We start from the raw sequence: 27,655 nt of genomic DNA on the forward strand, positions 1-27,655 counted from the left end.
CATGGTTGCTAGAGTAATTTCAATCTTAGCAACCAGACTGCTAAAATGCCAAACTGGAGAGCCGCTGAATAAAAAGCTAAACAACACAAAAAAACACAAATAATAAAAAATGAAAACCATTTGCAAATTGTCTCAGAATATCACTCTGTGCATCATATTAAAGTTAATTTAAAGGTGGAACATCTTTAAGAACTATCTGGATAAGCATTCTATTCTGAAGGCAAGTAATGAAGGAAAGGCAATACGGTTGCATGAAAAACAGATTTATTTAACAAAGACAATAGCAGTGCTGTAGTGTTATCTAAAAGGAATGGTTGCAGATGAGCGTATTCGGAGAACAGGGAGGATTCGCAACGCTTTCGATTCTGATATGCTGTTACTATTGATAAAGACTTTAGCCACTTGTTCTATTAAGCAAAACTAACATTTATTATAACATTAAAAAGTTTCACCCTTCATATTTTACATTTAAGGGTTACCAGTTATCTTTGCAGCCCTTGAGATGCTGTGAGCTCTTACTCCCTGTATCCTATGAAGCGATGGGAGTCTGGGAGTTGTGCATCACAAGGTCTCTAATGGTGTGAGTCTGACAACCTTGTATGACAATGCAACAAAATTAATCTACAGCCCAACAATTCTAAAATACTGGGCTTTGCAGTATTTAATCATTAACACAACAGAAATCGCCTTTCATACTGCACTGACACCCATAGGACACATGCAGTATTACACCCAAAATTCTTGCTACTGTTCATTTGAACTGATACACAGAAATGCCATTTGTCCCCTTTTCCAGTTTAAAATATCAACACCATAAATACATTCCAGTAATGTGCACTTTCAAAACATTTAACAAAACTAAAGGGGAACGTTCACCTTAAAATCATTTTGGAAGTAACAGAAGTAAATACTCCATTGTCACCGTTTGTGTTTTAGAATTTATTCCCTTTCTCCCGGCTACTGCTTACTGGTGTTAAGGTTAGTCCTTCTCCTTTTTATTTTACAATCTTTTGTCCAACCCACTGCCTGGTTTCTGGGATCAGTGACCATAGTAACAGCAGGGCAGCTTAAAGGCCAAACTGCACATCTTCTTAGGATTTTACTTGCTGTTTTCATTACTGAACTTCCCCTTCACCATGTTAAATCCTGTTTAATTTCCCTAGCAAGACAGGCCTAGTGTAATATTTATAGAATTAACACACATTATGTTTTATCCAGGTTTATCCAGGACACAAAGCAAGGACATGTTACAGTACTGTACTATATCTTCCTCCTAAAGAGAGAACACTTTCCCAGTTTCAACAGTATCAGGCTTTTATATTATATAAAACTGTGTTTGTTTATGTGTATAGTTATATTGTTGTCGGTGTTTCAGAAAGAAGTGCTGGGTTGTGTGTACTGTGTGTCTATAGATACGTGTGCCTTTTCTTATTCGATATATATATATATATGTATATGTATATGTGTATATATATATATATATATATATATATATATATATATATATATATATGTGTATATATATATATATATATGTATATGTATATATGTATATATATGTATGTGTGTGTGTGTGTGTGTGTGTGTGTGTATATTTGGACACCTGTGATTTAGATTAATGCCAAGTGCACTGACCTAAACAGTAGGCTCAGCCATCTAGGGTATAATAACCCCCTACCTAACAACCATACATCTCTTTGAGGCCATGCACACGCACTTTCATGCAGAAATGTCATCGTTGTTTTCGTTCCAAAAAATAGTAATTTGGCTTATAATTTACTTTATGTGCATTTGATTCCCAGAAAATGAGCGGGGCATATAATAACCTGTGTAATGTTTGCTCCTTGTCTATTAAAACCATAGCAACCAATCAGTGGTTGAGTTGTAACAGCCTGCTGATTGGATGCATTGGGTTAGTGGAGCTGAAGCAAACTTGGCACCGGTTATTAAAATACTTGATTTATATGAAATGGAAGATGAAATTATCATTCTGATGATCCATTAAACTGGTATGATGAAGAAAAATGGTTGTAGGGATGCTTAATCAACAGCCCCACCACCGGGCAGCACAGATCGGATTTTCTAAACCAAAATAAAAGAGGATAAATTAAAAAAAGACTGAATAATTGTTATCCGCCAATCACAGCCCTGGCACAGGTGAAACATTCATTGTCAGCCATAGGCCTTCAACTCTCTGGATTATATAAAATAATATGGACTGTTTGCTTTCGCCACATAGCAGAGGGAACCTGGTGAGAGAAGACAAGACTTAGTCTGGACCAATAGGAAACGTGGTAGGGTGCGCACTAATGGGAATGCTTGTGTTGCACTAATCAACTAATAAACGAATGGCTCAGCCCAAGCCTAAAGGTGGCCAGCTCAGCACCGTGGAACCCCATTGCCCTACCAGTTTTCATGTTGTGCCAAGCCAGAGAGTGCTGGATGGAGGCTCAAATCTAAATATGCACAAATCGAGGCCACCAGGCATTCAGGCATATTTGCTGACAGGCATGTCTTCTTATGTTGAGCTATCCATCTGCTGAGGTTGGCAAGTCTATTCCCTCCCACTCCCCTTACACCTTCCACAGACATCAAGATCCAGAGCTGGTAGGTTCCATGTGCTGTGCAGTCCTAGAGGTCAGGTATTCGTTGAAATGGTTGGTCATGGGAGGTGATGGTGTTGGTTTTGGTGGGTTGTGTCGTCCGTGCCATCACTTTCCATACACGCTCTCATCACTGTAGGCCACATACAGGAAGTAGTCCTCCTCGTGGTTATCCTGCAAGGCAGCAAAAATCATTGTGAGACATTTGCCCTTTGCAAAATTAGACAAAACTCAAAATATTGCATCAAAATTTGAGCGCCTATGGGAATCGTATAAATTACCCATGACGGGCAATGATATGACTTTACATGGGCAATGATATGACATCACATGGTTATTGACGTGACATTGCAAGAGCAATAATATGACATCACATGGGCAATGATATGACATAACATGGGTAACGATATGACATTGCAAGAGCAATATTATGGCATCACATGGGCAATAATATAACATCACATCGGTAATAATATGACATTGCAAGAGCAATAATATGACCACATGGGCAATGAGATTACTTTACATGGGTAATGATATGGCATTGAACGAGCAGTAATAGGACATCCCATGGGCAATGCTATGACATTTCAAGGGCAATAATATATCATGAGTATTTATTTATGACATCACATGGGCAATGATATGACATCACATGGGCAATAATATGACATCACATTGGTAATGACATGACATTGCAAGAGCAATAATATGATATCACATGGGCAAGGAGATTACTTTACATGGGTAATGATATGACATTGCAAGAGCAATAATATGACATCCCATGGGCAATGATATGACATCACATAGGCAATATTAAGACAGTGGGAGCTGGTATGTTTTCTTAAACATGGCTATAAAAAGGCATGAAACTGGTAGAAAATTTGAGAGGAGCTTTTATTCTTTGTCTAAGTAATGACCCTCACCTCATACAGCTGCCCCATAGTTGCGCTGGTGGGAGGAATGGTATTGTTGACGAAGAAGAAGAGGGCATCCTCAGGGCGAAGGTGAATCCTCTTCCTGATGAGGAAGTAAAATTGCCCAACTGCACAAAATGTATAGAAAAAACAATTGAACATAAATTCAGATTAGAAACGAATACAAATATTAGATTGATTAGATTTCCAGGGGCTGTACCTGTTAGATCTGAGGGTACCAGGTATTTCCTCTTGTCCAGGTCTGGAACTCTGGCCTTAGGCGCTTTTTCTACAATAACCTGAAATGACCGATAATAACAATGTAGCTTCACTTCAGAAACAGTTGAAGAAACATGGTGCATCTCTTATAATATACTGTAATACAGGTATGGGACCTGTTGTCCAGAAAGCTCGGGACCTGAGGTTTTCCAGATAAAGGATCTTTCCATAATTTGGATCTTTATATTTTTACATCTACTAGAAAATCATGTAAACATTAAATAAACCCAATAGGCTGGTTTTGCTTCCAATAAGGATTAATTATTTCTTAGTTGGGGTCAAGTACAAGCTACTGTTTTATTATTACAGATAAAAAGAAATCATTGCTTGGATTATTTGAATAAAAAGGAGTCTATAAGAGACAGCATTTCTGTATTTTGGAGCTTTCTGGATAATGGATTTCTGGATAATGGATCCCATACCTGCATATATATGCATATATCATTTATTATAATAAAGCCTGGGTGACTCCTATTATATATTATACAGAATATAATCTCCAAAAAGAACCAGCAATAATGAGATATTCATAATAAAAATTTATTTAGTAAAAAGCATGTATAGCCAACATAACGTTTGGGACCCGATTGGGACCTTTTACAAGGTCTCATTTTTCTATTTTTACGAAAATGCCGATGTTGCGGGTTCTTTTTGGAGACTATACACGAACTTTAAAAGTGGAGTGCTGTATGCCGTTACCTAGCAACCAACTGTTCAATGATCTCAGTGCAGCAGGAAGTGACACAGCAGCTAGTGAGTGGCTGGCAGGAAGAGGAAGTCATGGATACTGGCAAAAGTAGAGAGCCTGGCATAGAGAGCCGCATGGTGAACAGAGAAAGAGGCCAGAGAGCTGAGAGGCTTCACCAAATGCAGACATTTGGATCAGGTTGGGAAGCCACATACTGTGCCTGGAGAGACAGAGAGTGTGAAACGAATCCAGACTGGAGGAAAATCCAGCCGGAGATTCCTATTTGAGCATCCAAAGGGGCTGCTAGTCTTACTGTATGTCTGAATGTGCTGGACTCGCCTGAAGAGAGCTCTGTAAAGCATCCGAAGAGGATTTGGAGTGAGTGTCCTGTTTAAAGGGACAGTACCCTAAAGAAGCGCTTGACGATACAGAGACTGTTTTGTAGAAGGACATTAAAGGAATTGTTCAGTGTAAAAATAAAAACTCAGTAAATAGATAGACTGATAGTTAGCCAAAAATGTAATGTATAAATGCTGGAGTGACTGGATGTGTAACATAATAGCCAGAACACTACTTCCTGCTTTTCAGCAGGGGGAGGGGGCACATGGGTCATATCTATTGCTTTTGAATCAATTGCAAACTCACTTAACAGTTATGTCCCATGTGGCCTCCCTTATAGTCACTGACTAACTCAGAGTTAGAGAGCTGAAAAGCAGGGGTGCTTCACCAATGAGGCGAGTTGAGGCTGTCGTCTCAGGCGGCAGCACCCCACTAGTTACCAGGGGCAGCAAAAATGCTGTTCCTGGTACTTTAAGAGCGAATTTCCGGGGGAGGGGGGGCAGCAGCAACTGCTGCTGCCTCAGGCGGCGGAGGGGCCAGGATCGCCCCTGGCAGGAAGTAGTGTTCTGGCTATTATGTTACACATCCAGTCACTCCAGCCTTTATACATTACATTTTTGGCTAACTAACTATATTAGAAACATCTTTTATTTTGCACAGCCTAATTATTTACACAGCTTTTATTTTCACACTGAACTGTTCCTTTAAAGGACTTTGCCTTCTTTAGATGGTAGATAGTTAGTGCAAGCAAGTTAGATGGTGAGGCCCTTACTCCCCCCCTGTTTAGGAGGGCTATGTGTACTTGTTGGCCATTTTATTTTAGATAAACAGTTATTCCATTTAACAAATACTGTGTGTGTTTTATTACTGTATTCCTAAAGGGGCCACCCATAGTACATTCCCGAATGCCACTAGGTGGAGGCACTGCGCTAGTAAATACCAGGTACCCAGTCTCTCTCAATACCACTGCGGAGTGGCTCAGGTTTGGCCATGGGACCATGTAACACCCACAAAGGGGTGTCGAAAGGGTTACATATACATGCAGGAGGGATGAGGGTTTTGGCAGTATTCACAGTGTCTGCCATTAGTAGCATAACAAGTCTCTGAACTGCAGCAAGCTAGTACTGAAAGGGTTAACCTCAGTACACACAAACTCCTCCCCTCTCATTGCAGTGCAGGCAGGGGAGGAAGGAAAGGCCTCAACTCTCCAGTAGCACCGGTTACCAATAACACACACATACACCATACAACTATGCCCACTACAATCTCCATCTGTCACACTGACACTCCGACATGTCTACTGGGCACCTTCAATACGCTGCTGAAAGCCGAACACAAAAGGATGAGACGTGGGAGAGAAGAATACAGCATACTCTATGTCAGTGTACACACAGGAGTGCAAAACAGCAGCTCTTTGCTTGTACAGAGATTAGTGGCCCTTAACAGCCAAACACAACTGTATGTGGATTGCTAAGTATACCAGCATAAATAAATATAAATATATGCACATTCTATGAAAGGTCTTGGAGTAATGTATATTGTTCTAAAATATATATTGAATAATGAACCCCCTGTTGCAAAAGGTAAGGATATTATAAGTCACCAAGGCGTTCCATGACCATATAAAGACATAAGGCCGAAGGCATCACTAAGCACAAGTTGTAAGGATGTAATTTACAAGATATTCATGGCTCTTGCCTTTTATTAAAAGCACTAAGCATCATTTGTAAGTATGACCATGAAGATTTTCATTCATCCATGTCATGGTACATCTACTATAGGTAAATCTAAAACAACTAGACTTGCTGAGTAATCATTGAAAATAATTTGTAAGGATATACTTTACAAGATATTCATGGCTCTTGCCTTTTATTAAAAGTCACCAACAAATCCTTGACCATATAAAGGCATAAGGGTGCAGGCCGAGTGCTTTTATGGAACTCCAAGTTATTACATTTACAAGGGGGTTTATTTTTTTTATAATATGCAGGTTCCAGTGACACAAATTACATCATACAGATTATTACTGAATAAATATATTATATAGGATATTTGCAGCTCTTGTATAAAAACAAAAAAAAAACAGCATATGACCAGGAATTAGGGCAATAAAATATTTATTTAAAGGGAGGGAAAAGGAGACGTTCTGTCCCTGATGACTAGTAGTGCTAATATAAACAATGTCGGACTGGCCCACCGGGATACCAGGAAAAGTCCCGGTGGGCCAAGGTGTCAGTGGGCCGTCACTGATAGACATTTGTCATATTTCATGGCTATTCCCAAATTCTATGAGAACAAAGAGGCTAAATAGATGGAATAATAGATTATAGTATGTAAAAGAAAGAGACTAGGACAATGTAGTTGAGTGAGGAGAGGAAGAATAATAGTACTAAGAGTGGGCCCCTGGTCTAAGATTAATTAGTGGGACCCTAGTCAAAGGTTTTTGGGTGGTTCCCTGGTGTCCCAGTACGACGCGAAATATAAATGTCCTGGAGGAGAAGAGGGAACATGAGCATTGCAGAAAGGATGATTACCCCCCACACACACATACACATTGAGATAAATCCTACTTCTATTTGACTGTCTTGCACTTGCACCTAGGGGCAGATTAATGCACAGACTCCCCAATTGCTATAACCTAGGGGCCCAGTGTGATCAGGGGCTCGTTTTTATTTTCAGTTCGTGGTTCTGCAACTGACACTTGGTATTACGAGGCCCTGCAGTTAAGAAAAGTGATAATCAATAAGTAACAAGTCAGGACAAGGCTCTGCATCAAGGGAACGTGACCTACAGGACTCCAACTGCTGGAGCTGATATAATGAGACTCTGTAGCTGTGGGGAGGGGGTAGGGTTGCCACCTGGCCAGTATTTTTACCGGCCTGGCTGGTATTTTACCGGCCTGGCCAGTAAAAATGATGGCTGATCCTAATGTTATTAATAGGGAAAAAAGATAAATATATAGGAAGGCCTGTATTTTTTTCCAGAAAAGGTGGCCACCAGAGGAGGGGGGGAGTATAAGGCTACGGATCTATAATGGGGGAGGTGACACTGTATGGACCAAGGGAAAGGCAGCAGGTGACAGTCAGTGGCTCTGCAGTGGGAGCAGTGAAAGTCCATGACAAGAGACAGTGCATGTCTCACAGCAGAAGGTGACAGACCAGGAATCGGAGGAGGGCCAGGTGACAATGAGTGGCTTTCTTTAAAATATCACTAAGGGTAAGGGCACAAGGGCAGATTTAGGGCGACAATATCCCCGAACTTCCTTCCCCTACCTCCCCCCGGCTATAATAAAAAATCGCCAGCTTTACTTTCCGAATTTGCCCGAAGTTTCCTAGTGATAGCCGGCGGGAAGGTAGGGGCGACTTATCTCCCTAAATCTGCCCGTGTGCCCTTACCCTAACAATAGAAACAATATGGGCTAGCTCCCTAGCAAAGAAACTAGCCGAACTACAAAACTCTGCTGCTGTCAGACACAACACAAGGCCTAGGCACAAAAGGGAAGCTCCACCCCGAAAATTGTTTCAATGGCATTCTAATCAACTTTCCGTTACATATACACTTAGTGCACAATTCCAACGGTTTTGGACACATAATTGCAGTTGAAAGCAGTATTTGTCTTTCCTTTCTATTCTGAGAGTGGAAACAATGTAGCAGAAGTCTCTTCCCCCCCTGCTGCATTGTTACATTGTTCCAGGAGGAACGCAGAGAATAATAACAGACAGAGCTTCTGCGTTTACAATTAAATTTAAGAACATTGAAAACCTGTAATGAATGTATATTGGAAAGTTGCTTGGAATTACATTGTCTTTCGTGGTGCAATGATCAGTTTTTAGGTGGAGATCCCCAGACGTGGGCCTGGGTTCTGTACGGATGTTCTGTGCTTAGGGCAAGGGATACAGGGATGGGAGAGTGGGATCAAAATCGAAATGAAACGACTCCGCCGTCCCTACTTACAGGCACCCGATCCGGGTATTTCTTTCTGATCTTCTCTCCCTCTTTCTTCCTGTATTCGAAAGGATGATCCTCCTTATACTGGAATTTCATGGCTGAGTTAGTGTATTTATCAGTCAGCAGTTGTCTCTCAGTGTTTACTGATCAGCAGATGCCGTTCCTTTAAACCCCAATAACAAGCTGTGTGACAGTGTACTGAGCAAGGGCAATGTGACATCACTAAGGACAGCCTCTGGGCAGTACCAACAGAGCAAAACAAAGGGGATGCTGAAATTAACTCTATCCCTGCCCGACTGGACAGATGAAAAAGAGCCCTATAGCTCCCAGGCACTCAAATCATAGGCCAGGCTTTTGGGGAGTAAGGGCAGGGGTGTAGGTAAGGTGGGGTGTAGTGTATTGGCAGCAGCAAGTGACTGGCACGCAAACCTGTTTGTCTGAGTCACCTGTTATTCTCTACGGAGTCACGTGAAACCCAGAGTCACAAGACAAGGTGACACAACAGCACTGCGGAACACACCGCGTTTAACCTGCGATGCGCCACATAACCTGCGTCGGAGACTGGACAAAGTCCCTTTATAATCACTTTCTGCTATTAATAACTTATTCCCTGCCGCCGATCCCCTTTCACTCATTCTCTGAGCTACTGGTTCTGACTCCGTCAACAATGTAGCAGAAGTCGGCTGATTAGCAGACCCAGAGGAGAACTGACTCCTGTTATGTTGTTTCAAGAGTCAAAACCTGGGAACAACAAGGGATAAACAAATAACTTTCAACTGCAGTTACATTGACGAATAGCTGGAAATCCACTGAAAGTACACTGGAAAGTTGCAGTTTCAAACATTTAGGGGTAGAAATCCCCTTTTACTTCCTCTCGCTTTAACTTCGCTTAAAGGAGAACTAAAGATTAGCTAAAGAAGTAGCTAGAAATGTTGCACATTATGTTTTGTGCTTCTGTACCAGCCCAGGGCAACCACAGCCCTTTAGCAGTAAAGATCTGTGTCTCCAAAGATGCCCCAGTAGCTCCCCATCTTCTTTTCTGCTGATTCACTGCACATGCTCTGTGCTGCTGTCACTTACTGAGCTTAGGGACCCACTCACAATATACAGTACACATAGAATAGAAATGTCACAATATAAGGCTGATTAGTAATTAATACACATAATCACTACATGGCAGCACAGAAACCAGTGCAATTAGCATCAGAATTGAATAATCAGCAAACCTGTAGCATCATCTTATATTACAGGGGAACCTCATTTTCTGCTGGATAATTAGTGACGAGCTAAATAGCTTCTCAACAGCCAATCAGAGCCCACTGAGCATGTGAGTGTCACAGACACTTTCCAAGATGGTGACCCCCTGTGACAAGTTTGAAGTCCTGGATCATTGCTTCTATTGAAAAGCTGAAGCTTTAGGCTGGTGCAATAAGTTAATTATATAAAATATGGCATTTTTATCCCTATTCATTTTTGGGGTTAGTTATCCTTTAAGGATTGCTATGCATTGAACTGGGAGCAAATATGCACATCCTTTTCAACATGCCCTTGCCTACTTGTGCCAATGTATAAAGTGCCAGTTTACCAGGTATAGGGCACTGCCTTTCTATCTGGTAAGTAAATGGCATCCTTTGCATGTTGCCAGTTGAATCACATGCAGTTGAAGGGTGTGCCTAATAGAAGTGGGTGCAGCTATACTGTAATATTTGCATTTCTTTTGTAAAAATGATCCCTGTAGATTGGTTAATCCAGAACAGTGATATCAAACCTGCAGCCCTCCAGCTGTTGCCGAATTTCAGTATTTCCAACTAGCCTTAAAGTGGTTGTTTTCCTTTAAATTAACTTTTAGTATGATGTAGAGAGTGATATTCTGAGATAATTTGCAATTGGTTTTCATTTTTAATTATATGTGGCTTTTGAGTTTTTAACTTTTTATTCAGCAGCTCTTCGGTTTGCTGATCACTAGGGGCCTAGTTAACTTAGCAACAATGCAATAGTTTGCATAGGAGACTGGAATATGAATAGGAAATGGACTGAATAGAAAGGCGACTAATAAAAAGTAGCAATAACAATACATTTTTAGCCTTAAAGGACATTTAATTTTTAGATGGGGTCAGTGACCCCCATTTCAAAACTGGAAAGAGTCAGAAGAAAAAGGCAAATAATACAAAAATATAAAAAATATATATAAATAACAGTCAATTGAAAGGTTGCTTAGAATTAACTTTTCCATAACATACGAAAGGTGAACCAGGGGTGTAACTACAAAGGAAGCAGACCCTGCGGTTGCAGTTTGGCCCCGGAGGTTTAGGGGGCCCCGTGAGGCCCAAATAATGAGCAATTTTAATATCTATTGGTAAAACAGGACAACCTCTGGATATGTTTGGGGTCCTAAAATTAATTTTCTGTGGGGCCCAGTAACATCTAGTTATGCCACTAAGGTGAACCACCTTTAAATTCGAATTGGATTCTGGGAGTTGCAGTCCAGAAACATCTACAGGATGTCCCAACAAACACTCTTGTTATAGAGGTACATTTCCAACAGTGTCACAAAACAATGCATTTATACTAAGGAACTGTCTTATCCTTTCAGCTTGAAAATAACCATTAGACTGCCAGCAATGTGACTATAGTGCAAGCGGCATGGCAACCCCCTGGACCACCAATCATAGACAACAAGCAGAAAAGAAGTCCCTTAAACAAGCAGACCTAGCCCTGTGGCTGGCTGATGTGGGTGTATGTGAATCGGGTTTGTCTGGTGTCACAGGGCTATTCATTGTTGGTAAAATAAATGCCTTGGACTGAAACAGTTAACATCAGCACAACAATAAAGGGAGCCACTCCCCTCTCATTGCAGTTCAGGCAGGGGTGGAGCAAAGGCCTCGTCTATTTACTAACAAGGGCCCCAGAGATGCAGGTTGGGAATACAAATATACAGAGGAGAAAATAGGAAACAGACAAATATCCCCATCTGCCAGGTCTTCTGTGCCTTTATTCGCTGGGGGTTTCCTTGCAAACATTCTACCCCCAATAGGACTATGTATTGGACAGTGAATGATCAGGGGTATATAACCTTTGGCTGTCAGTCATTTCTGGAAATTATATTTCAACGCGAGCTGAAGCAGAAAAAAGCTAGAAAAAAGGCTCTGTGTAGCCTGAAATGTCGCTTATCCAGGTCCTGCCAATGTTCCAAATAAAGGCATTTTTATTCAAAGAAAATTTGCAGTGTCAAGGAATTTTTTGCAACTCGCATACCTCCCAACTGTCCCGTTTTTCATGGGACAGTCCTGATTTTGACAGCTTAACCCGCAGTCCTGGATTATCATTGAAATGTCTCTTTGATCCTCTGCACTGAACAGCCAGAAAAAGATACAATGTTTCTAAAACTCTATTGGCTTTTGGCAGGAAGCCCAGAATATGTGACAGCTGCACTTACATAATTTTGTAACAATTTAAAATCAAAGAAGCAATTGTAACTATTTAAGATAAGCAGGTCTTTTGGGGAAACTGTAAGGGCAGAGATACACGCTGCTATTTCGCTAGGGTGACTAATCTCCCCGAACTGCCTTCTCATTGGCTAGAATGTAAATTGTCGGCGGGCTGGCACTCGGTTCACTTCAGCTTTCCGAAGTCGCCCAAAGTTTCCTCTGAGGCAACTTCGGGCGACTTTGGAAAACAAAGCGCTCCAAGTGATATTCCGCAACTTTTTTGTTGCGGTGAAATTTTTTTCACAGTTTCACGAAAAAATTTGCAGCTGGCGAAATGCGGAATTTCACAGCGAATCCATGCCTGGCGAATACATTCACTCATCACTACATGTAGCATCTTGAGCCGCTAAATATTGAAGACACCCATATTCGCCCTGTGTGCCATTGCCCTTAATACTTGTAAAAGTAAGGATTACTAAGAGTTGCAGGAAACATGAGGCATACCTCCCAACTGACCCGATTTGTGCGGGACACTCCATAGCCCGCAGTCCCAGATTTTTATAAAAATGTCCTGAGTTTTTCTTTGATCTCCTTCCCAGACTCCAGAGAAAGATTCAACGTTTCTGAAGCTTAAATAAAAAGGAGGCTTTTTTTTTTTGCAATTTTTGAAGAGAGCCCAGAACACTCAGCACCTGCATTTTGATACAATTGTAACTAAGACAAGCAGGTCTTTTGGGGGAACTGAGACTCGCTGCTTAAATACGAATTTCATCTTCATTAGCAAAATTGAAATAACACATAAAATATGGCCCTATCGCAGGGGGGCCCTGGGAAGAGGGGCGCCTGGACTGTGGGGTCTGTTTCCTCTATAGCTAATAAAAAAAACCCTCCTCCCCAGCTGCTCTCTTATCTTCGGTGAGGACGGAGGACGTGAGTCGGATGAGATTGGGCGGAGTCTGGTGGGAGTGGGTGGAGTCTGGGTGGAGAGAGGTGGGACATGGATAGGTCAGAGGTGGGATGGGTAGCCAAATTTTGTGAAATGGATGTGGCATTTATGAGGGGCTTGGACAAAATGTTTTGTCCCTCTTTCCGTTTCTCCAAATGTTGGGAGGGATGCATGAGTCCAATAGAAGACAGAGTGCAAACACGCATGTGATAGCTCAGCAGTTCTACTGTAAATAGTAAGAGTCTACAAGGCTCCGTAGCCAAGATAAACGATACTGTAAAGCAGCAGTTCCCAAACATTGAGGCCTAAAGCTTTTGAAGGTTGGCCCTGGTCCAACGTGAAGGCCATTTAAGGTAAAGGTTTTTGTTCTGTCTGAGTGTTACTGTTATTTTATATTTTTATATATATCAGGGGCCCTGTGCATTAAAGAACTGACAGAGCTGGGGAAGACAAGTGTTAAAGCTGACAGAAAATAAGGTCTCTGGGCCTAAAGAGGTTACTTGCCCCCAGTGGATTTCTAATAGGAGCATGTGACATCCTATGTTGGGCCCAGCTGCTGTGTAGCCATGGGGGCAGCCATTCAAGCACAGGATACACAGTAGATAACAGATAAGTACTACTATAGTTTATATAAACAAGCTGCTGTGTAGCCATGGGGGCAGCTATTCAAACACAGGATACACAGTAGATAACAGATAAGTACTACTATAGTTTATATAAACAAGCTGCTGTGTAGCCATGGGGGCAGCCATTCAAGCACAGGATACACAGTAGATAACAGATAAGTACTACTATAGTTTATATAAACAAGCTGCTGTGTAGCCATGGGGGCAGCTATTCAAACACAGGATACACAGTAGATAACAGATAAGTACTACTATAGTTTATATAAACAACCTGCTGTGTAGCCATGGGGGCAGCCATTCAAACACAGGATACACAGTAGATAACAGATAAGTACTACTATAGTTTATATAAACAAGCTGCTGTGTAGCCATGGGGGCAGTCATTCAAGCACAGGATATACAGTAAATAACAGATAAGTACTACTATAGTTTATATAAACAACCTGCTGTGTAGCCATGGGGGCAGCCAGTACAGAGGCCGGGGAGGGAGAGATGGAGGGGGAGAGGAGAGGGGAGGGACAGAAGGATGAGTGACAGGGGTAGGTGAGAGCTGCAGACGGGAGTTAATCTGAACTAGGGGTAGGCAGAAGAATCTTGAACAGGCACCTTCCAGCGCCCCCACATTGTTGCACCCTAGATAGGTGCCTCTTCTGCCTACCCCAAGTTCCGGCCCCTCAAGTTCAGCCCTCTCTGCACTAGCAGAGACAATTTCCGGGTTAAAACCTGGAAATTCAGCTCTTAAAGTTCAGCGCCTTTTTGCCACCCCTTGTAACTGGCCGCTCCCTGCAGACTGAGGCAAAGTTCTCACCTTGCCTTATGGCATAATAACGTTATTGCCTCCAAAGGCCCCGACATTGCTGTGTGTGATCCTTTTCTACCCGACCATAAAACTATCTCTGCTGGTAGAGGAATAGAGGAGAAGTAGCAGAAGAAGAGGCTGGTGACAATAAGAGGCCTAGTAGTTATAGGGAAATACAGACAATTAATAACAACCCAGATACAAGGGATGGAGGGAATGAGAGTGGGATCAATAGTGTTGTTCCCAGGGGTGTAACTACACAGGAAGCAGACCCTTTGGCTGCAGGGGCCCAGGAAGTGTAGGGGCCCCACGAGGCCCTAATTCATACACAATTTCAATAAATATTGGTAAAACAGATCAACCTCTAGACATTAATAATTAGACATTAATTTTCTATGGGGCCCATTGAAAACGCCACCGGCTGTTGCTACTTACAGGGACCCTATCCGGGTATTTCTTTCTGATCTTCTCGCCCTCCTTCTTCCTGTATTCGAAAGGATGATCCTCCTTATACTGGAATTTCATTGTTGCCCCAGTAGAGAGAGTATCTATCAGTCAGCTGTTGTCTCTCAGTGTCTACTGATCAGCAGGCGCCGGCACTTTAAACCCCAATAGCAGCCTTTGTTACAGTGTTCCCAGCAAAAGCACTGTGATATCTGAGGACACGCCCCCTCGGGAAGTACCATCTTATCCCAGCAAAGGGAATGCTGACATTAACTCTATGTTTGCTGGGCTGAAATTCAACTGTAAGCAAACCATCAATTATTTTGGCCTTGAGTTTAGAAAATGTTGATGCTTTAGAAATAAAGAATAATAATAATAATGAGCCATTACTGATTTGGAGCATGCGGGTAGATCAGCGATGTAGAAAAGGTTTTGATGCCAGATTAGAACAAGACAGAACTATCTGGCCGAGTTCAGAGCAATATGTGATATTAATAACTGCCTAAAATACAAAAAACACCATAGCTGGATACAGGCCTTCGAGGGATTTATTTGGCCCCCAAAACTTGCCCAGTGTCTCCCAAGGTGAGTCTACATGAATATATTTATTACATTATTATTATTATGTAGGTATTAGCCAGCTCTGCTCTGGTTCCTGATTGGCCAAACCATGCATCTTCCTCCTCTTTATTATCATCATCATCATCATCATCATCACACTCTTGTCTTACTATAGAATGAAATGTAAAGGATATATTGCCTTAATGGGTTAAGAGTAAATTTTTTGGTTTGTAGAAGTGCCATTCAGAAGAGGAGCATAGGGTAAATGCAGATAAGGTTAAATGGAATCTGTCATAGGAAAACATGTTTTTTTTAAAAACACATCAGTTAATAGTGCTGCTCCAGTAGAAATCTGAACTGAAATCTGTTATTCAAAAGAGCAGATTTTCAGATATTTTTATATTTAATTTTGAAATCTGACACGGCGCTAGACATATTGACAGTTTCCCAGCTGCCCCCAGTCATGTGACTTGTGCTCTGATAAGCTTCAGTCACTCTTTACTGCTGTACTGCAAGTTGGAGTGATATCACCCCTCCCTCTCCCCCCCAGCAGCCGAACAAGAGAATAGGGTGGCTGGGGCTGGAAAACAGGCAGGGGGGCGGATGACATTGGAGGCAGTGCAAGGGCAATGATGTTGGGGCTGTGATGTCGGGGGCAGGACTGATGACGTGGCAATCAGTGATTGGCTGATCTCCATGTCAATCAGGATTACCTAATTTGGAAATCCGGACAGGAAGGTTTCACTCGGACAGCCCTTCCAAATACCGGGTTGTTGGGATGAAGTCTGGACAGGTGGCAACCCTACAAGAGAACAATGGCAAGGTAACCAGATAACAGCTCCCTGGTACAAGCCCTGGGCACAGGGTTGGACTGGGCTGGCGTGACACTGGGAAAAAACCCGGTGGGCCCCTGGCTCTTGTGGGCTCTGCCAGCCCAGATCCGCACCCAGATCCGCTGGATTCTCGCTGCCGACACGACTAGGTCGTGGCAAAACCTAGTGTGCGTGTGCACATGTGAGGCAGTGGCTTAGCAGGGTTGGGCAGAGGGGGCCCTGGACAGCAGCCCTGGTGGCCCCCAACCCTGCCTGGGCAAGCCCTTTCGTCAGACATTTTGTCAGAGTGAATTATTTGCAGTATAAACAATTTATAAATAAAAACTGCACCATAAAATCACGACAGTATCCCTTTAAGTAACAGCACTGGTACAAATCGTTGGTAGTTGCACCATAATCCCAAACATATACACCTGATCCCGTGTACTCTCTGAATCTCCCGACTTTTGTTTTCATGGAGTCACAAGGAATCCCCTGACACATCAGCACAGCAAAATATTATTGTGTCGCTCTGGGCAGAATTATTGAGCCACACAATAGAGTGCAAGGCCTAGGGCAGAATTGTGTGTCTGGCTCTGCAGGGATTGGATGCGCGTGGGGTGCAGCCATATATAGTTGCAGTTTCAACACTGATAATTAATTGCTTTGAATGAGAGACTGGATTATGAATAGGAGAATCCTAAATATAAAGATGAACAATAAAAAGTAGCATACCTCCCAACTGTCCTGTTTTTCATGGGACAGTCCCGATTTTGATAGCTCAGTCTGCAGTCCCGGATTGTTACTGAAATGTCCTGACTTTCTCTTTGATCTCCTGCACTGAACAGCCAGAAAAAGATACAAAGTTTCTAAAACTTAATTGGCTTTTGGCAGAGAGCCGTGGTACTTTTGTAACAATTTAAGATAAGCAGGTCTCTGGGGGAAACTGTTACTTGCATCATCATCATCATCATTTATTTATATAGCGCTGTCAAGATACACACTTGCAGTTTAAAGGGCAATTCATCTTCATTAGCAAAAGTGAAATAACACATAAAAACCCCAGAAATGTGTTTTCATAACCTGGCAAATTTTTTAAAATGAACACGGTAATTAGGGGGTGTTGGCACAGAAATGGGTTAGGGCAAAAAAATATCACCGCAATTTCCAAAATGTTGGGAGGTATGAAATAGCGATGCACCGAATCTGCTGAACCCCTGAATCCTTCGCAAAAGATTCGGCCGAATACCAAACCGAATCCGAAGAAAACATTTTTAACTTCCTTGTTTTGTGACAAAAAGTCCTGTGATTTCCCTTCACCCTAATTTGCATATGCAAATGCATTGTTATTGCTACTTCATGCTAGGGATGCACCCAATCCAGAATTTGGTTAGATTCGGCCAAGATTCAGCCTTTTTTAGTAGGATTTGGCTGAATCGTTCTGCCTGGCCGAACCGAATCCGAATTTGCATATGAAGTAGCAATAACAATGCATGTGTTGCTCTATAGAGTATTTGTTTTTCTAGGTAGGGTCAGTGACCCCCATTTCGAAAGAGGCAGAAGTTGAAGGCAAATTATTCAAAAAAAGAAAGAAAAAAAAAGTCAATTGAAAAGTTGCTTAGAATTAGGCATAATAAAAGTTAACTTAAAGGTGAATCACCCACTTTGCAGGCATAATATGATAAGAAAAGAGATTTATTTCTGTTTAATGATTTAGAAATGGAAAAGGTGGAAAGAGTTCAGTCTCCTCCTGTGAGCTGGAATCATGTGAGAAGAATATATAGGGAAGGCCTGAGGCAGCAGCAGGAGGGAGGCATCAGATATACAGAGCTGTGCTAGTGCCCGGCCGACCCTGCTGACTAGTGATGGGCAAAAAAATTGCGAAACTCATTGAAGTTAATGGGCGTCATAATCATTTTGATGCCTGACAATTTTTACGAGATCGACGATTTTTATACGCGCAACTATTTTGTCCAAATGCATTGAAGTCAATGGGCGTACAAATAATTTTGACGAGCAATAATTTTATGTATGTGACTATTCTGGCACGTGCTCAATTTTCTCTTTTGCCGAAACGTGGAAATTCGCATTGAATTCGTAGCTGGAGAATTAATTCGCCCATCACTTCTGCTGACTCACACTGACCCCACAACCACTGCTTTGCTGAAAGCTTTTCCCTTCTGCCCCCTGTCAGCAACAATAAGGATTCCTTTCTCAGCAACAACCATTTTTAGGAGGGATTAGTCTATTCAAAACAGCGTGACAGCTCCTATTTATTTACACAGACAAAGCTACTTAGCTAAGTACCTGCAGCCTCTCTGCTAAAGTTCAGCTATAAACCTCTCTCTCTCTCACTGCCAGTGGATTCTGGGAGTTGTAGTTTAACAACCATGTATTCATTTAAAGGAGAAGGAAAGCTACAGAGGCATTTTATTGCTGTAGTTTGTAGTTGTAGTTTAACAACCATGTATTCATTTAAAGGAGAAGGAAAGCTACAGAGGCATTTTATTGCCAATAGATTAGCTGCAATAGTGCAAGCTAAAATGCTATATTTATTCTGTCGAATGTTTTACCAAACCTGAGTAAAAAGCTCTAGAAGCTCTCTGTTTGTTTAGGACAGCAGCTGCCATATTGCTTGGTGTGACATCACTTCCTGCCTGAGTCTCTCGTCTCTCCCTGCTCACTTATAGCTCTGGGCTCAGATTACAGCAAAGAAGGAGAGGAGCAAACTGAGCATGCTCAAGCCCGGGGCAAGGAGGTTTAAGCTGAAAACAGGAAGTCTGATACAGAAGCCCATGAGTACACAATAGAAGGAAAGAAATGAGGTGTTTTTTTTGACAGAGGACTCAGAGCAGCATTACTTTGAGGGTTTACTGGTGTATTTATATAGACCTTTCTGATAAAGCTTACTTAATTTTAGCTGTTCCTTCTCCTTTAAACAAGAGACTGTAATATGAATAGGAGAGGACCTGAGTAGAAAGATGAGTAATAAAAAATGACAATGAAAATACATTTGTAGCCTTACAGAGCATTTGTTTTTTTAGATGGGGTCACTGACCCCCATTTGACAGCCGGAAGGCGTCAGAAGAAGAAGGCAAATCATTCAAAAACGATAAAAAATAAATAATGAAGACCAATTTAAAAGTTGCTTAGAATTAGCTATTCTATGGGTCTGGTCACACGGGGAGATTAGTCGCCTCAGCGACAAATCTCCTTTTCTTTGGGGCGACTAATCTCCCCAAACTGCCTTCCCCCTGCCCTCCGCCGGCTAAAATGAAAACTGCCTCGTTTCTCGTGAAGCAACTTCGGGCGACTTCGGAAAACGAAGCACCACCTTCCCCCAGGCGATTTTCATTTTAGCAGGCAGGGGGAAGGCAGTTCGGGGAGATTGTCGCCCCAAAGAAGAGGAGATTTGTCGCTGGGGCGACTAATTTCCCAGAATCTGTGGCCTGACCCTATGACATACTAAAAGTTAACTTAAAGGTGAACCAACTCCCTTTTATAACAGCCCCCCAACATCTTTGTCTACTTCCTATTGTATTGGACATTTTCAGATCACTCATGTTAAGGAGGGCTAAGATTTCAAAAGACAAATATATTGATATATTCCGCCTTTAATTATTGTAATTGTGATGTGATACTTTCCATTAAAGAAATCTTGTTCTTAATAAACCACATCTTGATAATGTTGTAATTGCATCAGGAATCAGAAGCGTTATCATAAATAATAATGAAAAGGAAGGGAACCACCGAGACCTGGATTTGTATCATCTCATGATAACCCGTTTATGTTATGGCTTGTGGGTTCGATGCCCCTGCAGATAAGAGGGGTGTGTGATCAATTCACATGTAGCGATGGGCAAATAAATTCGCCAGGCGCGAATTTGCGGTGAAATTCCACGTTTTGGCGCCGGCGAATAAATTTGCAAAACTGTCAAGAAAATTTGCTGGGCAAAAATCTGCCACGTTTAAATAATTTGGCCGCATTTCAGAATAGGCGGCGAGCTTAAAAATTGTCGTGCGTCAAAATTATTCGGACACCCATTGACTTTAATGCATTTGGACAAAATAGGCGCATGTCTAAAAATTGTCCTGGCCGTCCAAAAAAAAAATTTGATGCCATTGACTTCATTGCATTTTAGAATTTTTTTGCTGTTTCGCAAATTTCATGGGAAATTCGTGAAACGGGACAAATTCGCCCATCACTATTCACATGAGCTGGTGGGGTAAATGCATTTTAGTTCCAGTTTGCCCTGTACCTTCTAGTGCACTTTAATAGCTCAGAAATGTTCTATTTCCAGTAAGGGATTAATCAGTAACAGGCTTTAGTAGTTGAAGGGTAGGAAGGAAGAACTGTGTATAGCCATGCTCCTTGTGTGTCTTTCACCAGCTGCCCATACTAGTGATGTGCGGGTGGGTTCGGGCCGACTTCTGCACAATGTTCATGGCCCGTGGGTGGGTTCAGCCTGAACGTTACCCTGGTCCACCCTGCGACCTTACAGTGCCCTGCTTCTGCCTCTTTACTCTGCTTTTTAAACATTCATGCCTGCGTGTCCTGCCCCTTTGGTGACATCAGAGCTGGGTGGCCGCGGGTCTATAAATAGGGAATCCCACCAGTTTAGAGACGGGTTGGGTGCTGAAGGGCTTTGGTTAGTGTCGGGTGCCGGTAGACTTTTTGTGCATGGGGTCTGCTTCGTCTATAGTAACACCACTGATTAGGCTTCTCTCAGATCACCAAAATCAGCTGATCTTTGCCCAATTCTGTCACCAATATGTTGGGCCAAAATTGGGCTGATCCAGTGTCAGACTGGGAAGCCAGGGGCCCACTAGAAAACCTTAGACCGTGGGCCCATTTTCCAAACTATTATTGCTTCTCACCTCACTCAACCTCTTAATTCTCCTAGTCTTTTATATCTAGTTAATCTATTCTTCCATTGTTACTAGGGATGCACCAAATCCACTATTTTGGATTCGGCCGAACCCCCTTTGCGAAAGATTCGGCCAAATACCAAACCGAATCCAAATCCTAATTGGCATATGCAAATTAGCGGTGGGAAGGGGAAAACATTTTTTACTTCTTTGTTTTGTGCCAAAAAGTCACGCGATTTCCCCTACCCCTAATTTGCATATGCAAATCCGGATTCGGTTGGCTGGGCAGAAGGATTTGGCCAAATCCGAATCCTGCTGAAAAAGGCCGAATCCAAAACCGAATCCTGTATGCGGTGCATCCCTAATTATTACGCATTTTTCCCCCCATAAAGAAATAAGGAATGACCATGAAATAATCAAGAAGCCCCCCGATACCTGTTATTCTGGGCCAGTCCGACACTGGGCTGATCTGATCATTTGGCCCTTGGATTTTGATTAATTGGATCCTAATAGGCTTTGCAGGCCTGTCAGGAGAGGACAGCATGAATGCAGAGGTCCTCAGTCAACAGGATTTTTAAAAATGCTTAATAGATACCTGGCTGATTGTTTGGCCTGGTAACTATAGAGGAGCCAACTAGTTTTAGGCGGGTACTTTTCTTCCTTTCCCTCTAAGAAAAATTCTCCTTTACCAATTAAGAATGGCCCATTTAATGGTAAATAAGCTTTTTATTTGGCCTGAAGCGGCATCTTAAATCTGCCCGTGTATGGCCATCTTAAGTCTGCTCGGCATAGGCAACAATAAGTTCATCCATTTGTTTCTTATATATTTTATATAAATTGTTCTGTTAGTGGCAGTGTTAATGCCACAAATACAGCACGAGTCATTAAACCAGATCTTATTTTAGATGCGACCCAGACTGAGATTAATTAGCCAATCCCTCGGCACAGTCCGACTCACCAGGGGCCCCTGACACAATTTGTCAAACTGTTTCGATGGTTTCTACTTAGCTTTAGCTGTACAGTGCACAGCAGATTAATTGTTATTTATAAAATATGCAAATAAAATATTAATTGGCAGAAAGGTTTCTATAAAAAAAAAACCTTCACCTTGCAGTTGTGTAGAGAGCCATAAATATTACATTACCTTGAAATAAGCAAGTCAAGGCTTTTCGTTTTACTTTTTCACTGCACTGACATCTAGTGGATATGTTGTATATTGCAGGTCTCATATCCTTTACAGTATTTTAGTGTTTCTTGTTTTTATTGAGGGCCCTCTGAATAGTTCTATGCTGCACACTGTGTCCTGAAGGGATCTGATTCTGTAACAGTCAATATATTAGAGGAACATTCAGTAATCGGAGGATCCAAGGAACTTGCAGTAACTGTTTCAAGCCAAGATCTCCTTTGTGCTTCATAGGCTAAGAATCATCCAAGAAATAATATAAGAAATAATACAATGAAGGAAGGTAAACCTGTATCCGCATCAGTGTTATCTACATATATACCAACTGTTAGGACTAATAAAAAAAACCAACAACACAGAAACGCCCCAGTGAGACCTGATTGATTGAATTATATTAAGTGAAATTGCTTCAAGTTGTTCCGCAATTTCAGGGAGTAGGACCATGAAGCGTACTGGGACCCATAATGTTTTTTCTGCTTGTTATCCACAGAGATGGGAATGGTTTCCATTACTATAAATAACAGAAGGGTATTCAGATAAACAACATCAGGGGGAGAAATACTAGGGGGCAGATTTACTAAGCTCGAGTGAATAGATCGAATCCGAAAATATTCGAGAAGTAATTTTTTCTTCGACCATCGAATCTGTCAAATTCGATCTAATTCAATCGAATCGAATGATTCGAACGATTCGAAGTAAAAATCGTTCGACCATTCGACAATCGAAGTACTGTCTCTTTAAAAAATCCTTCGACTCAATACTTTCGCCAAATAAAAGCTACTGAATTGAATGTTAGCCTATGGGGACATTGTAGATAGGTTTTGGGCACGTTTTATGATCAAATAAAAATCATTCGATCGATCGTTTAAAATCGTTTGAATCGTTCGATCAAACCTTTTGCGCTAAAATCCTTCGAATTCGATATTCGAATTCAAAGTATTTTACTTTGAGGGTCGAATTCGAGGGTTTTTTAACCCTCGAAATTTGACCCTTGATAAATCTGCCCCTAGATGTGCCATTACCCTATCAGGAGTGCCCATACATTTAGTGATATTGTCCCATTATGATCTACATCCATAAAAGCATTGTTAGCATTCTGTTCCATGGAAATGATTACTTAAATACTGATTTATGAGAGAATGCATACCTCCCAATATTTTAAAAACAGAAGGAATAACAAAAAGAATTCACGTATTTATGTATTTTCATTTGTGCTAGGGTTTGCGGTGTAGTGAATTGTAATGTGGCTGTCAGATGAATATTATTCTGCTCTGTCTTGGGAAATTATTGCTCTGAGAAGATACAGGTTTGGGATCTATTATCCAGACTAGTGCAGCAATTACAGCTGACTCCACAAAAATGAGGTCTAAATATACAGCAGACCCCTCTGGGGGGCCCAGGCATCAGGGAGATATAGAGCACAGGGTCTGCTGTTTTGTACTCCCCAGAACCTCTCCGACCTTAAACTTTACCTAAAACAAGAGGCAGGGTGTTAGCAGGTAATAAATGGGCCGAGGGAGTGGGGACTGTCCATGCCTTGCAAACTTCAGCCAGGCTGGGCCCCTGAAGATTTTTTGGTGGGGGTCTGGTTGATTGTAATTACACCACTGACCCAGACACCCCATTAAATCCATATGTTCCACAAGACGGGCAACTGAAGCATCGTGGGGTCTTCTTCACCATTTCTGTTTGTCAGAGCCAATATCCCGTCCTTTGTGACAGTTTCATTCCTGGGAAGTGTTCTGCCATTCCTTCTTTTCTGCAGAGCAGCTATGGTGGTGGTTGTGTTCCTCTGGAGGCATGTGCTGAAGATGAAGAGACAAGAGAGGACAGGCTTTAAGGAACCATCAATGCAACCTTACTATGGTGCAGTGAAGGCATTGGGCCAATTTTTCCTGTTTTATTCTTTCTACATTGTGTCTTTTAGGGGCCGATTCACTAAGGGTCGAATATCGAGGGTTAATTAACCCTCGATATTCGACTAGGAATTAAAATCCTTCGACTTCGAATATCGAAGTCGAAGGATTTAGCGCAGATAGTTCGATCGAACGATCGAAGGATAATTCCTTCGATCGAACGATTAAATCCTTCGAATCGAACGATTCGAAGGATTTTAATCCAACGATCGAAGGAATATCCTTCGATCAAAAAAAGTTAGCCAAGCCTATGGGGACCTTCCCCATAGGCTAACATTGACTTCGGTAGCTTTTAGATGGCGAACTAGGGGGTCGAAGTTTTTTTTTAAAGAGACAGTACTTCGACTATCGAATGGTCGAATAGTCGAACGATTTTTACTTCGAATCCTTCGATTCAAAGTCGTAGTCGTAGTCGAAGGTCGAAGTAGCCCATTCGATGGTCGAAGTAGCCCAAAAAAAAACTTCGAAATTTTTTACCTTCAAATCCTTCACTCGAAGTTAGTGAATCGGCCCCTTAATCTGTTCATATCTGGAATTGCCACTTTAAACAACTGGATTGGCTGCTTTTGTACAATGTTGATTGGATCCTACTCATCTACGCATTCAGTTTTACTTGTTCTCCAGAACACCAAGCTCCATCAAACCCTTGGCCAGTTTTCTGCAGAAGATCCGATGCTCCTGTTTCCCAAAGAACCAGACAATTACTGACCCTCCCTGAAATCCTGTGCTTACTCTAGTCCAAGATGTAGTAGTCTCTTTTATTGCCTGTAAATAGTAAAAGGGACACTCTTGCCTCCTATTTACCACTTTTTCATAATTCCATACATTTTAGATTTTATTTTCTGTCCCTGTAGATGTTGAGAATTCACGTATTTATGTATTTTCCTTTGTGCTAGGGTTTTCTGTGTAGTGAATTGTAATGTGACTGTCAGATAAATATGATTCTGCTCTGTCTTGGGAAATTATTGCTCTGAGAAGATACAGGTATGGGATCTATTATCCAGACTAGTGCAGCAATTACAGCTGACTCCACAAAAATGGGGTCTACATATACAACAGACCCCTCTGGGGGGCCCAGGCAACAGGGGGATATAGAGCACAGGGTCTGCTGTTTTTTACTCTCCAGAACCTCTCCTACCTTAAACTTTACCTAAAACAAGAGGCAGGGTGTTAGCAGGTAATAAATGGGCCGAGGGAGTTGGGACTGTCCATGCCTTGCAAACTTTAGCCAGTCTGGGCCCCTGAAGATTTTTTGGTGGGGGTCTGGTTGATTGTAGTTACACCACTGACCCAGACACCCCATTAAATCCATGGCCTCAGCCCCTCAACCCCTGTTCTTGTCATCTGCATATTAATCCCAATTTACTGCAAACCAGAAGTCCTTGAAATAAACATGGAAAGATATTTTTGGACAACATCTTCCCTTTAGCTTATTATGGAAGTAAATATCTTTATTTTTTATCTTATGCTGTTTCCAACGGCATTGGTCTAATCTAATAGAAAGAACAGGGCATGTCAATTTAAAAAATCAGAGGTGTGTCTATTAGAGCAGCGTGTTTATAATGATATGATTCTGTATTCTATTTTTAAGATGTTTTACATTTTGCCTTGCGTTTTAGAATAATAAAGTCCATATTTAGAATTCAATACAAAAACAGTTTCCCAAAGGAATGAATGATCGTTTCCAAGCTCATGGACAGATTGTTAAGAGCACAAATGGACACAAGATTTTAACAGGCATTAACTCTGTTTACAAAAGGTAGTTGCTCAGCTCCCACACATGCTGCTAGTAATTTGCAGCTACTCATGGGGTTTGCTAATGACCCCCACCAAAAACATCTTCAGGGGCCCAGCCTGGCTGAAGTTTGCAAGGCACGAACGGTCCCCCAATCCCTCGGCCCATTCTGCTCTGACTCGTGATCGTTGAATCTGTGCAGAGTCGCTTCGCCGGAAAATTTACGACGAAATTCGCAAAACAGTGAAAAACTCGCAAAACGCATTGAAGTCAATGGGCGTCAAAATCATTTTGATGCCAATTCTGACGCGCACCAATTGTTTTTTGATGCAGTGGATTTTTCACCGGACGAATTGTCACCGCATGTTTTGGGAATTAATTTGCTTGTGGGAAAACACGGAAATTTGCCGCAAATTTGTGTCTGGCGAATTTATTCGCTCATCACAAGCTCTGATGAATAGCATGCACGTAAGCAGATGCTAGGGAATCCTGGAACTACAACCAGTTTGGGAATGTCCGTAATTCCAGGGTTCCATTACTGCAGTGTAGTGATGTGCGGTTCGTGACAAACGCCATGTGCTGAAAGTGACACCATTAAAATGGTGTCTATGAATTGTGAAAAGCGTTATAGCAATGATTGTAAGAATTAATAAATGCATTAGTGCTGTTATTAACTATTTTATTATTATTCTCCCATTGATTACAGCTGTTTGTAGAATGCCCATTAGCTTACTATTAGATATTCCAAAATCTACAGCATGCAAACATGGCTTCCACCACCCCACAAATGCATGGTGACTGAGGCAGGCTGCTAAAGAAATCATTTGTCCCTTGTCTCTACAACTGTATAAGCCAAATGGACCATGATGACTTTGCCTTTTAACTTTAAATGTGCTTCAGTCCATCCTAAATTAAAAATGGTAAGACTGTAGTGTTGGTCTCTTTCATTTAATGTGCTTAGTACAAACATTAGGCTCAGGCAGCAGCATAAGGTCTCGCTTGGCAAAGGAACAGGATTGTCACAGGTGCAGTCTATATACTAATAATTGGAACATATAATAGGCTGAATAGCTGACTATGCATGTTAGTATGGGAAAGTAGTAGGGATGCATTAAATTCACCATAGCTTTTAGCTATTTAAAACTAAAGACTAAAACTAAAGACAGGTGAATTTTAGGATCTGCATTTGATTTTGATTTGTTAAGCCAGTTTCAGTGGCCCTGCTACAACTTCAAGCTCCTTGTGGGCTGCGTTAGCCGCTCTCTTGTTCCTCGTCCTGCAGCCTTGAGAGCAGCGGGACGGGAACACATTGGGCGGACACACAACTAATTTACATTTCAGGAAGACGGCGGAAGATTTGTCGAGAAAGCTGAACGCTTTGAACCCAAAACGAACAATGTTTGCAGAAGGAGATGGGTACGTTTGGTATCCTCTGACTCTGCTGCACCTGCAATGAGAGAGAAGGCAGCTTAGTCATGGAACAGTTAATATTAAGGTAAGACGGTTTACAATGTCATGTGTTGTAGGAATGAAAAGCCTAATACTAGTTGGAATTTACA

General features: G+C 41.8%; 1 protein-coding gene across 3 annotated transcripts; it reads right to left on the reverse strand.

Moving 5' to 3' along the window:
• Window positions 1–247: 247 nt before the first annotated feature.
• Window positions 248–15,213, reverse strand: gabarapl1.S (GABA(A) receptor-associated protein like 1 S homeolog). Of its 3 annotated transcripts, NM_001092084.1 has the most exon segments (5): window positions 248–1,541; window positions 1,596–2,777; window positions 3,533–3,651; window positions 3,744–3,822; window positions 8,784–8,934. In NM_001092084.1, coding segments are annotated over 4 exon segments (354 nt in total). In that variant the 5' UTR covers window positions 8,874–8,934; the 3' UTR covers window positions 248–1,541; window positions 1,596–2,711.
• Window positions 15,214–27,655: the final 12,442 nt, after the last annotated feature.

The sequence above is a fragment of the Xenopus laevis genome, chromosome 7S, assembly GCF_017654675.1.
Source record: "Xenopus laevis strain J_2021 chromosome 7S, Xenopus_laevis_v10.1, whole genome shotgun sequence".
Classification (NCBI taxonomy): domain Eukaryota; kingdom Metazoa; phylum Chordata; class Amphibia; order Anura; family Pipidae; genus Xenopus; species Xenopus laevis.

Coding starts and splice junctions, on each gene's coding strand:
- gabarapl1.S (XM_041570478.1), bottom strand. CDS start 15,101: ATGAAATTCCAGTATAAGGAGGATCATCCTTTCGAATACAGGAAGAAG. Junction 3,823..15,011: donor AATACCCGGATAGGGTCCCT/GTAAGTAGCAAC, acceptor CGGTCATTTCAG/GTTATTGTAGAAAAAGCGCC. Junction 3,652..3,743: donor GGTACCCTCAGATCTAACAG/GTACAGCCCCTG, acceptor CATTTTGTGCAG/TTGGGCAATTTTACTTCCTC.